Source organism: Panthera leo, chromosome F2 (assembly GCF_018350215.1).
Source record: "Panthera leo isolate Ple1 chromosome F2, P.leo_Ple1_pat1.1, whole genome shotgun sequence".
NCBI lineage: Eukaryota > Metazoa > Chordata > Mammalia > Carnivora > Felidae > Panthera > Panthera leo.
Genome location: NC_056695.1, coordinates 80,139,895 through 80,152,084, shown reverse-complemented (window position 1 = coordinate 80,152,084; position 12,190 = coordinate 80,139,895). Strand labels below are relative to the sequence as shown.

The 12,190-nt window shown below is 51.9% G+C and overlaps 1 protein-coding gene across 13 annotated transcripts in view; it reads left to right on the top strand.

The window, feature by feature from the left end:
* The window catches only part of PTK2 (protein tyrosine kinase 2), a 257,636-nt gene that overhangs the window by 133,755 nt on the left and 111,691 nt on the right, over positions 1–12,190 (top strand). For 11 of the 13 annotated variants that reach the window (XM_042924271.1, XM_042924268.1, XM_042924270.1 and 8 more), the window contains one exon: positions 6,153–6,207. The exons of the other annotated variants lie outside the window; for them this stretch is intronic. In XM_042924271.1, the coding sequence (XP_042780205.1) occupies positions 6,153–6,207 (55 nt within the window). The remainder of the gene's footprint in view (positions 1–6,152; positions 6,208–12,190) is intronic. 13 annotated transcript variants of the gene reach the window in all.

Here is a 12,190-nt window from a genome sequence, read left to right as displayed (position 1 = left end):
AGCTAATACAACTGGGTTTAAATTACCTTTCTGACTGTGATATTGTTGAAGAAATAATTTTACATACCAGGGATTCTTGTCGAAAACTACAGAATTGCGAAAAAGTTATCTTAAATGAACTATTTAGCTTCTCACTTCTGCTCATTTCCTTCTTAAGTGGTTTGCCTTTTTAAGAAATGTGTTCTCAGTCGTCTTCGCATGTAATGTATCTCTCTGCAATTGTGGGTGTCCTTGTCTCTGTCCTCTGCTAATTGTCAGCTGCATGGATGGGGGCCCTCCTGCCGCCCCAGCACCTAGTGGTGTCTGACGTTTATAGGTGTTCCATCCATTGGCATTTCTTTTTTTTTTTTTTTAATTATTTTAAGTTTGTTTATTTTTAGAGAGAGAGTATGCGCATGCACAAGTAGGGGAGGGGCAGAGAGAAGGAGAGACCGAATCCCAAGCAGGCGCTGTGCCATCAGTACAGAGCCCGACTAGGGGCTCGAACTCGCGAACAGTGAGATAATGACCTGAGCCGAGATCAAGAGTCGGATGCCTAACTGACTACACCACCCAGGTGCCCCCCAGTATTTCTTGAATGAAAACAAATTCATGATTTAAAATTAACTGAAGCAAATTATAATTTTGCACTGTTTTCGTTGTCTTTTTTCTTAATAGCAATCTAGTGCTTTTTTAGCTGCCTATGTAATAGATCGGAGAAGAAGCTGCTGACAGATTTGGCATGAGTTGACAGTTCTTGACTAAGACAGAAGGTCATCTCTCTTTCATACAGAACAAGCCTAGGTGGTCAGCGCTCGTCACCAGGGTGCCAGGCCTCTTTAATCTAGCCATCCCAGCATCCATGGCCTGCCACCCTGTGACCCAGTCACATTTGTACTTCAGCCCCACAGAGGAGGAGGAGGCCGGCATTCTCTCTGTCTCCCCTCCCTGCAAGGACACGGGTATGTACAGAGTACTGTCCCTTGGAGGGACGGCGGCTGAGTCTCAGTCACATGGCCACACCTGGCTGCAAGGGAGGAGCACAGTACTGGACCCGGCCAAAAGACAGCCGTCTCTACTGCAATTAGAGAATTTTTGTATTTATCAGTTTTTAAGAGGCCTAAGGTATTTTAGAGGTTAGATATCTCAGTAGTATTTTTATATTAAAGATACTCAGTTCTGAGAGTTTTGGGGCAAGGATGAGAGAGATACTATATGAAAATGCACACTTTAGTTATATTTTTAACATCAGTTTTGGTTGCTTTTTTTTCCCTGGGCTTTACATCTTTGAGGAATTATGTCCACAGAGTATTAGTTAACCAAGGTCTCAGTGTTCTCAGAAGTAGTGCCAAAGGGGAAATAAATTCATCTTTGACGGAAGAACTTCTTGAGAGTGAAGCTAATTCTGTACTCAGGTCTCCAAAACCTGCTGTGTTGTGGGTCTGGAGACTTGGAGACACGTGTGCAGGTCAGGGCCGCTGGCTGGGAGTGTCTAGGCAGGACCCGGTGCGCCCTGGAGAGTTCTTCTTGGTGCGTGGTAGACCCAGGGGTCAAGAAGGCGCTGAGGGAGGGGAGGACTGCTGGAGCAGGTGCCTCTGCACCTGCCGGAGGGAGGGGTGTGGGCAGCACTGGGACGCGGGTCGTTGGCCCTGAGACGTGGGAAGGCACAGCTTTGTTTGAAGTTGAGCAAAAGGGAAGGAGAAGGAAGTCCTGTCCATCAGTAGTGGTTGGAGTATTTCCTGTGAAGGACAGAGGTAAATTCAACATTCATCAAGAGGATTCTGGTTTAAAATTCATCACAAATACAGTTTTGAGTCCCAGGAACCCTAAATCTCAACCAGTATATTTACTGGTTTGGGAACCTTGCTGTCTGACGGCACCTTCCGTGCGGTTGGCTGTTTACACTGGGTCTCACTTGGGAAGAGGGAGCGTGTGGTTCTTCTGCCCGTTATCTGATGTGGCGCCCAGTATGAGCAAGAAAACGAGCACAGCCTTGGTTTCCTGGAAGCTTCAGGGAAAAAGAATTTGCATCTTAGAGACTAAATGGCTAGAAAGCTGACATTCCTGAGAGCAAAGTGGGAAGAACATGGCTCACGTGGACAGGCGGTCCCAGCTCCCTCCCAGAAGAGCTGCGGGCACCCTGCTCCTTGTTTCAGGGCTTCAGGAGGTTCGAGCCCCGCGTGGATGTCCCACAGTGGCCATGCGGCTGTACCCGGCATCACCCCTGCCCTTCCTGAGGAGCCCTCGGCCCGCGGCCCCGGGCCCAGGACGGTCAGGGTGCCTCCAGTCCTGGACCCAGCGCAGCGGCCTACGGTGGTGGAAGTGTCTGTGCGCCCAGCCGGCCCCATGAGGCCACCGAGCCCCTGAGACGTCACCCCAGCAACAGGGAACTAGATTTTTATTTTGTTGGTTTACTTGTATTTAAGTTTTAGTTAGTTAATATATAATTTCAGGAGTAGAATTCAGTTGAGTCCTCACTTCTGCCCACCACCCAGGGCTCATCAAGACAGGTGCCCTCCTTGGTCCCCATCGCCCGGCTAGCCCATGCCCCACCCCCTCCCGCCATCAACCCTGTTTGTCCTCTGTTGTTGAGAGTCTCTTGTGGTTTGGGAAACTGGATTTTTAGATTAATTTTAACTCATTTAAATTGCTTCACATGGCTACTGTAGTGAACAGTATGGCTCTCACCGAATGTTACTATCTTGTCAGCTGTCTGTAGGTTAGGAAGGTTCCTTTGAACTCGTGTGGAAATTGAAAACCTTGTGCCTGAGTTTGGGAATTGGGGTTTGGCAGGAATCTAAAAGGTCCTTGTAGATAATTTTTTGTCAAATGAATTTATGTGAATTTAGGACCCGCCCTTTGACAACCATTTATGTAGTAAGGAACTACCTCACAACAAAGGTCTTATAACAAGTTGTATTGTGTTTAAGATGTAGAAGTAGGATCTGTTCGATTCCCGTCGTCCGACAGTTGTGGAGCTTGGGTTCCGGTGAGTTCTACGGCGCCAGAAGCCAAGCTCGAGCCTGCAGATGAGCGGGCACGTTGTGACCAGAGCCGGGCGCATGGCTTGCAGAGGCGGCCTCGTATTGAAAGTGGGACAGGCTGCCTGTTCCTGCGGGGGGTCCTAAGAGAGGGTCTAAATTTAGATGTCTGTAATAGGCCCTCCCTCAAACCTAGAACGCCTGAGGCGCTGCTGGGGTTTCTGGCGTCCCCACCACGAAGCCCAAAGCAGACTGGCTTCCTGATTACATGAATGGAAATGTGTTGTTGAATTTTTTCACTGGCTTTGCTTACTTGAGCCTCATTTTTATTTTCTCCTTGCCAGGTGTCACATTTAAAAGACCTCTAGCACGTGGACGAAAGTTACAGAGCCATTGCTCGAAGTAGTTGGAAAAGCTATACTTGTTAGCATTAGTTGGTCTTAGCTTCGCAACCCCCCCCCCCCCCCCGAGATGGAGTTGTCTTCATCTTGGAAGTAAAAGTAATGCCTAGGAATCGCCTTCATTTTCACAAAGTATCCCTCTCTCATTTTTCACAAAACATACGGCCCTCTTGGTCCCTGTTTAATGTTCCCATCTGTGACAGAAACGAGTATGATAAATCCTTTGCTCTCCACTTGACTCCACGAAAAGTGGATGCATCACGCGGTTGAGTTGTGGCAGTTCTGGTCTCACAGTCGGGAGGAGGACAGTCCCGCCCTGGGCCTCCCCTCACCCCGGCACTTTGGTGGCCTACTGCCTCCTCGAAACCCCCACCAGGAGGTACACCTTGCTTGCACCCGCCGTGTCTGAAACAGACCTGCCCCCAGCCCCCCCTTCTCGGGGCGAGGGGTCCTCTCACATGTGTCCAGTCATTGGGCACTAACAGCCTTGTGTCCGGAAGACCCGAATCTCTTCGCCTGTCACTTCCTCTGCTGCCCACCCCACCCCAGCCCCTTCCCTGGGCACCTGCCAGCCTTCCTCCCACCTGCTCTTCCGGCTGTCCTCCCCCTCCCCCACCGTGTGTTCTGCTTATGGCAGAAAAGGGTCACACCTTGCTCTGCTCAGACAACAGGGAGTCAGGCATGTGGGCCAAACTCTGACCAGACAGGAGGGGCATCGGTGGTATTTCTGGAGGAAAGGAAACTGCCCCCTTGGAGTCATAGGGACTTGACACGTTCCTGCTGCATTCTCGGCACCACTGTTTGCCGCAGGAAGCAGCGTTCCCGTTTTACGAACAGGTAACCTTGGGTCTCTAGGTGTTTAGTAACAGCCACATCTGTCCTGTGGCGAGGCGAGGATTCCCGTCCAGATCTCTCTGTATGGAAAGTGCTTTCTATGAGGGAGCAGTTGCCCTGAAAGGAGAATAGGGGAGGAAACGCTGGGGAATAGCGCCTCGGGACTCTAGGCTGCTTCTCTCTACGTGCTTGTCCTGCTACTTCCCTGGTGATTAGCACCCAAGCCCTTAATGCAAAATTCCTGTCTGTTTGTGCAGCGAGGAAGGGAAGGCCCTGGGGGGACACTGTCCCTCTTTTACAGCCTCTCAGCACAGATTTCAGCGGAGCTGAAAGGATCAGCCAGGGGAGTTACAAAGGGAGGTGGTTAGAAAAATAAATGGAAAGTATAGTAAATGAAAAATGTAATAAAAGATAGTAAATGAATACATGAAAAATATAATAAATGAAAATATAATAAAAACAAGTGGGTTGTATGAATTAACTGAGTAAGTGGAACCAGGAAACGGTATGTTGAGAGAGAGTTTTTATAAGGATGCAGTGAACATAATAACAGTAACAGTGAAAAGAATGGGGACCGAAGCCAGTTTTGGGTTTAGCAAGGAGTTTGTTGGTTTAGGTGCTAAGTAGTAGTCAGATTATAGAATAGGGGATTGAAATGTTTGGATAGGGGATCAGCCACGTAAATGCTGCATGATTCTGTAGTTTTGTTGATAATGACAGCTAACTTAAAATTACGGAGAAAGAGGGGCGCCTGGGTGGCTCAGTCGGTTGAGCGTCCGACTTCGGCTCAGGTCACGATCTCACAGTCCGTGAGTTCGAGCCCCGCGTCGGGCTCTGGGCTGATGATGGCCCAGAGCCTGGAGCCTGCTTCGGATTCTGTGTCTCCCTCTCTCTCTGACCCTCCCCCGTTCATGCTCTGCCTCTCTCTGTCTCAAAAATAAATAAACGTTAAAAAAAAAAAATATTTAAAAAAATAAAAAAATAAAAATAAAAAAAAAATAAAAAATTACGGAGAAAGAAGTCACCCCTTTCGTATCATCTTTTAATATTTTCCATTTAGCTTTCCTTATGTAATTCTGAAAAGATACCACCGTGCCAGTGTTTTCCTTCTTGATCCTTTTATACCCTCTACCTGTCTCCCGACAGGCGGTAAGGTCTGCACAGGCGCGATTTTGTGTGGCACATGAGGGCCATCTAGTGGCCAAAGATCCCGGTGCCCTTGGCACCAAAGGGACTGTGGAAACGGAGAGTGATCAAGTCTTTCTGGTCTGTTTTCTCGGCCAGAGCGCTTTGAGGCTCTCGATAGGCGATAGTAATGACCAGTTCTGCAGCCTGATCTACAGAAAGTCACGGGGCCTTCTAGCATTTCCACACATTTAGCCTTCTGACATTAGACAGATCCCCTGATTTCTTGAGTTCGGTTTCCTGTGTGGAACACAGGTGATAAAATGTGGTTAGCCAAATGAGTCCCTTCATCAGAAATGGTTTACTTAAACAAACTAGTCGCCTTTTAGGATTACTTCAAGGAATGTTTTTTAAACTTCCATGGTTTATCCCAGACCTTTTCCTACCCTGGCCAGTCGGCTTTCTCTGCAACTCTGTCCCCCAGTTGAAACTGGCGTTTGCGAGGCTGACCCTTCCGGCGGCGTGTTCCTACACCGTGCTCGCCGAGAGGCGCTGTGTGTACAAGGCTCGTCAGCAGTGAGGGGTAAAAGGGAAAGAGACGTTCTGCTGAAACCAACTTGTACTGGTATTTTCTACTCACATCCAGAGAATGATTTGTCCCACCCCTTCCATGACTGTGCTGGTAAATGGGAGCTTTGTTCTATTTCCTTCCTTCTTGAATGCTATATGGAAGGACAAAGAATTTAAATTGCTTTTATGTTCTTGCAACAATGTCATTATATTAATTGATTTGGTGGTGTTGTTTGTTAATACGCTTCTTTTTATATTTCAGAAAAGATGTTGGTTTGAAGCGATTTTTTCCTAGGAGTTTACTGGATTCTGTCAAGGTAATTGGAATCTGTTTTATTGTAATCGGATGACCATGTTATTATATAAATACCTCCCCCGTGGTGTATGGTTTTCTCCCCTGGGTGTAAAAGTTACAACGTAAAAAAGCTAATCGGTATTTTGCTTATATTAATGTCAAGTAGATTTTTGTAGGCACAGCTTTCTCCCACAAAGCCACTGTTTCACTTCTTGATTATGTGTGACACTCAGCTAAGTACAAGACTAAGAAAGCTGCACACACGGTAGGCTTTGTCACCTCGGCCTGTCTGGTCTCGGGTGCCATGGCACACGAGAGCCAAGAAGCGGTGTGTAGAAGAACCACAGCGGTAGCTGAATGCTGTGTGTCTGCGCACGCCGTGCCCACGTAAGTGCCCTGTGGAGGCCCGTCCTCTCTTGTTTTGACCCCGTGGACACCCCTCCTCATTAGTAACTTCTGCACAGCGCCACCTTCTCTCCCTCCCTGCTGTGGGAACGTCAGGGGAGGGACACCTGGGGCCCGTGAGGTGTGGTTTCCCGCCAATCCAGAGCGTGTGCCGGGCCGGTCAAGTGCGGGGGCCGGACTTTGGGTCAGAACAGAGTCCCGCCTGTGGGAGCTGTGCCATTTACAAGGCCCGTGGTCTTGGGCCTGTTTCTTATTTCCTCGATGAAGAAAATAGTCTTTTGGGGGGGGTGTGTGAATATTTAATAGGTTCATGTATGGATGTTACCACGGTACCCGTAACGAGGCCGTGTATCAAGGTGGCTGTTCGTGCTCTTTCTATCACAGAGGTGGTGTTCTGTACCAGAATAGTCACGCGGAAGACCACACGAGCAGGATAAGACGTGTGCTATAGGAGAAGGTAGCACACTGGTCCAGAAACCTGGCTGTGCAGCCAAACTGCCCTGGTAAAAATTCTGACTTCATCACCGTGAATTGCACGGGATGTTGGCCACGTTACTTAACCTTACTGTGTTTCCGTTTCCACATCTATAAAGTGGGGACCAAACCACTTTCTAACACGTGGGCTTCGTACGAGGATGAATGGATTCATAAATATAAAGTCTAAGAACAGTGAACACAGGGCTCACTAGGTGTTCTCTGGTGTGAGGAGGGAAGGAGCACGGAGCCTCTCACTCATGCCGATAAAATGCCGAGTCAGCAGTCTATTGCATTAATCGTTTCTGCCCAAGGGTTTCTTGGCCCTTGTGCTGTTACTGTCTGTTCTTTATATATAGTCGACCATGTCCCGTTGCCTGTCATTGGGTCATGGTGTTGGTGCAATTTACCAAATGCAGTCTGTGACGAAGTCCCTGTGTCCAGGCATCCAGGTTCTGCTTGTTCTTGGTCTCATCGAGAACAGGACTACAGGCACTAGTTCTCGGTCTCCCTGAGTCTGTCTGCTCAGCCTCACGTGGGAGGTGGTCATGTCCCCCCCCACCCCGCCATCACACAGCTTCTGGAGAATCTTACGGGAAGCAGATACAGAGGTGTTATTTTTAAAGTATAAGGTACTTGATACGAATGTAACGAGACACAGTTGAGAGAGGGAAGTATACTCTTCTGTAACGTCTCAGCCTCTCTGGTTTCTAGTGTTGCCGTCCTGCTCTTTCATTTGCATTCCCATTTCCTGATCTACTCCCCACGCGCTGGAGTGAATTGTCGGGGTACCAGCTCTCTCAGCATACTCCGAGCAGGTGATAAGGGCCAGGTACAGAGATGGGCGGGACAGGCAGCTCGCAGACCTGGCATGAGCTAGGTGGCTGTTGTGGGGAGGGGTGCGGTCCGAGACGAAGAGCTTTAAGGAAGTCCGGCATAGTGGGAGGGGTTGGAGGCGAGATCCGGGGTGTTTGGAGGTACCCGAGAGCGACAGGGTTGTGTCCTTCTGGAGGGTTTTGAGGTGCGGGCCGTCCGTACTCCTGGGGTTGCGGGACGGTGTGACCTGGAAGAGTCACGCCGTGGCTCCAAGAAGGCCTTGGACAATCGAGTGGAAGGGATGCCTCTGTGCGTGGATCTGCAGTTCGTGGGTGGGGTGGGGAGGAGGTGTTCACACGAGTAAAAGGCACGATTCTGTAGTGCGTTCACGTCACTGAACGGACAAGCATCGTAGCCACTGTGAATGGAAAAGCAGGAAAATATGTGAAAGTAGCTGGACCGCGGCCACGGTGTCCTGAGTGGCGCTCAGGTGTGAGCCCCGTGGCGGCCTCAGAGTCACTGCAGTCTTTTCCGTGCTTCGTCACGAGAGGTATGACTGCTGTTGTGTGGGAATCCAAGAAGGTACCCTGGGGCAAGCGTAGCCGAGTGGACCCGTGGTGCCCCCTGCCCCCTCCCCCCACCCGGCCCCGCGGCCGGCTCTCCCAGACCGGGCCTTCTGCGCCCTGTCGTGGTCTCCTCGCACCACAGGTACAGGCCGGGGACCGCTCTCCTCTCTCAGGACCCTGCTCAGAACCCTGGTCTTTACTTTCTCAGGCCCACATTCACGGGGATTTCCTTGTCCGCGTTGGGTCGGCCTGCCTCCGCTGTATTTCAGATCCACCAGGGCATGGATAGCGCCTGCCGCGTCCCCAACGCTGTGTTTGCAGTCGTGCCCGGTGATCGGTGACGTAGATGACGCCGTGGACAGCATCAAGAGCGGCTGACGGGGGGAGAGTTAGCGGGGAGCCCTCTGGAGGGGGCACCGTGGAAGGAAGGCATGCGGCTGGGGGTCAGGCCTGCTCAGGAGAGCAGCCCCGGGAGCCCGCTCCCCTGACAGCACTCGCCCCTCCAGGCCTCTTCCAGGTCGTCCCCCGGGTCCGTGCCGACCGGCCTCCCTGTCCTGACACTGCTGCCGACTCGGGTGGGCTTTTCTGGCCACCCCGAGCTCCCCCAGATGGCAAGCGGCCACCTGTGTGGGGCGGGGCGGGGCGCAGCAGCTTTCGGGGGGCTGCGGGCTTGATGGCTGTGCAGAGTGCAGAATGGGAGCCCGGACAACAGGGTGGAAGCAGGCAGAGGTGGGGCAGGTGAGGGCCTGCCACGCGAGCAGAAAGGGAGGCACTGACCTTGGGGAACACGAGAAAACCTTCCCTGGGCAGCTGTGATTTGAGAAGCTCAGTTGCTGCTGCTTTTACTGCAAGTAGGGAACAATAGGATTTGTACCTACTGCTTGGTGTCGGTGTAGATTCATCTAGAGGGTCTCCCCTGAGTTCTAGTGAGAGAACCGAAGTACTTTTGTAAAACAGGTAAAGTCTGTTTGGTTTCTTAAGTAGCTAAATCGGTAGTTCATTCCCATAGGCCAGCACTTCTTTACCCCGTGCGTGAGTCTGTCCAGCCGTGCCCTGCTTGCTGCCCGAGTCCGCGGAGCCACTCTCGGCACAGGCCTGGGTGGCGGTGACAGCTGTAGGACAGAGCGCGCTGTGTTCAGACCGTTCCTCCTTCAAAACCGTTGCCAGTGAAACTTCGGCTAACGAGAGACTCATAGCCGCTTCTCGCTTCTCCCAGAACGGCCCTGCGGAAGGGCCGGATTCGTTCATGCTTGCTTCCCGGAAGTAGGCTAGGTCAGTCCATTTGCTTCTCCGAAGGCCGCTGCAGAGGCTGGTGTGAAAGGGCGGAGAGGCTGCCTTGTTGCATTTGGTGGAGCTTAAATGAGCTGTGACAGGAGAGAGGAGGGGAGGTCTGCGCCTCGGTTCCCAAGAATAATTGACAAGGTACTGTAAGTCGCGGTCTCTTCGATCCTAGTCGTGCCAGAGACACGTCTCTAAAAACACTGCACCGGGAAAATGAACAGGCAAACGCAGCCTGAGGAACAGTCTGCCAGGGTCTGATGATTACCCTTCAGAAGTGGCGAGAAGCTGTCACGGCTGGGGGACACTGAGGAGACACGAGTAAACGCAGTGTGAGGCTCAGGAACAGTGAGAGGCTGTTGGCGGGCAGCCCGGTGAGATCCAGGCAGGGTCTGAGGTTGAGAAAGTGGTGCCGGTGGGTGTCGTGTGACACGTCGACCCCGGGGGGCCGTCTTTGCAGCCCTCGTGTAGATCTGAAATCCGGTAGCAGGTAGAATAGCCAAGTTCTGTTGATTTGCATACAACCCCCAGTAGAAATCTCATTTCAGAAGGAGAAGAGCTGAGAGGCCAGTAGTTCACAGACCTCCGAAGCAGCTGTATGCTTCCCGAGGGATCAAGAACACGGAGCTTCATCCTGAGCGAAAATGGTCCTTGCCCGCATTCCTGCGATTAGCAGGTGGCCACTGCAGGCTTAGCACCTTTGTGAATCGCGGGAATGCCCAGCTTGGCGGTCATTCGGCTGTCATTCCTGGCGCCCGCAGGCCAGAAGGGGCAGGCGCACCGGGGAGAGCAGACTGACGGACGGGCGGACGGCCAAGACGTGGCATATCACCCAGCCATAAGAAAGAAGGGAAGCTTGCCGTTCGCAACAACACGGATGGACTTCAGGGCATCATGCCACGTGAAATAAGTCAGAAAATGACAAACACTGTCTGATTTCACTTACGCGTGGAATCTAGAGGCAAACAAAACACTGAGCCCGTAGATCCAGAGGGCACATCGATGGCTGCCAGGGGAGGGGTGAAGGGGGTCAAAGACACGGCCTCCTGCTTATAAATAAGCTGTGGGGGTGTCGTGCACAGGTCACCATGGTAAACAGTACCGTAGCGCACGCGTGGAAGTTGCCAAGAGCGTGAGTCTTAAAGGTTCTCATCACAAGAGAGCAAAATTGGGAATTGTGTGAGGAGACGGGCGTTCACTAGACTTACTGAGACGATCCTCTCACGGTGTGAACGAACACCAGATCACGGTGTTGTGCACCTGAGACCAACACGGTGTTGTATGTCAGTTATCTCTCACTTTAAAAATATGCTCTGTGCACCGTGAGTACATCTGTATTTAGCACTTGGCCGGTGGATGGATGAGATTATTCCTCAGTCAGTGTATTTTCCGCCTGTTATTCTTTTATTGCAAGACTTCTGTAGCATCATGTTATGACCTTTCCGTCGGGGATGCCCTGCAGGTTCATTGCCGCTAGCAGCACCTGAAAACTAGTAGGTGACGGAAGTGAGATTGCTTTGGTAGTTCACAGCGGCTGAATAGCAGTGGTTTCTGACCATCCGACCTAATGATACTGCTGCATCCTGAGGAAGTATCGCCTTCTGGGTACTTTTCTCTCTGGAGATGGACAGACAGACGCCTCGTTTCCTAAATCCAGGCAAACACGAGGGGGCGGGGGGTTTGGAAGTGTAAGTGGGTGGATGGAACGTGGTGCCCAACAGTCTTGCTTGTTCGACCGGTTCCGGAAGTGTCTTGACATCAGGAGAGTCCGGGAAGTGAACCCGGTGGAGCTGTTTCCTTGCTGACAAGTGGGAAAGCAGTGGTGCTTGCTGTGAGGTCCTTCTCCCAAAAATGCATCTGGGGCTCCTCTCCGGCAGCACGGTTTTCTGGTTCTTGTCCGGCACCGGACACCGTAGGTTCCGAGCAGCGCGGACCGTGGGGAAGCGTGGGCGCCCCCCTCCCGGCCAGGCGTCCCAAGTGGATGCGGCCGTCTGCTTGCTGCTGCAGCTGCTGTCCTCCCCTGACTCCCGCTTCCGAGTGTGAGGCCCCTGACGCGTTTCCACAGGTTCAGATGCAGGGAGGGGGAAACCTGTGACTCAGGCTGCCCTCTGCGTAGTTAGAACTCGCTGGTGTCTTCCCAGGCCCATGGCTGAGTGTTGGGGATGGAGCAGGAGCACAGGGCTGGTGGCTTCAGTCCCCTCGCAGAAGAGCACGTGCTCATCAGGACACACGTCATCCCCAGTATCGTCATTGTCATCTGGGGGGGGGGGGCGGTTGCTGAGTGCAAGGTCAGAAGGCAGGGCTGTGTGCCTGATGTGGAAGGACGGAGAAGGGGCAGGGCCCGGCCTCGCTTCTCCTCCTCCCTGATGCTGGCGGGCGAGGGACAAGCAGGATTGGGAGGGCTTGTGTCAGGGGATCAGTGAGACACTCAGGATCCACAGCGGCTGGGATTTGCCTGTTACATGC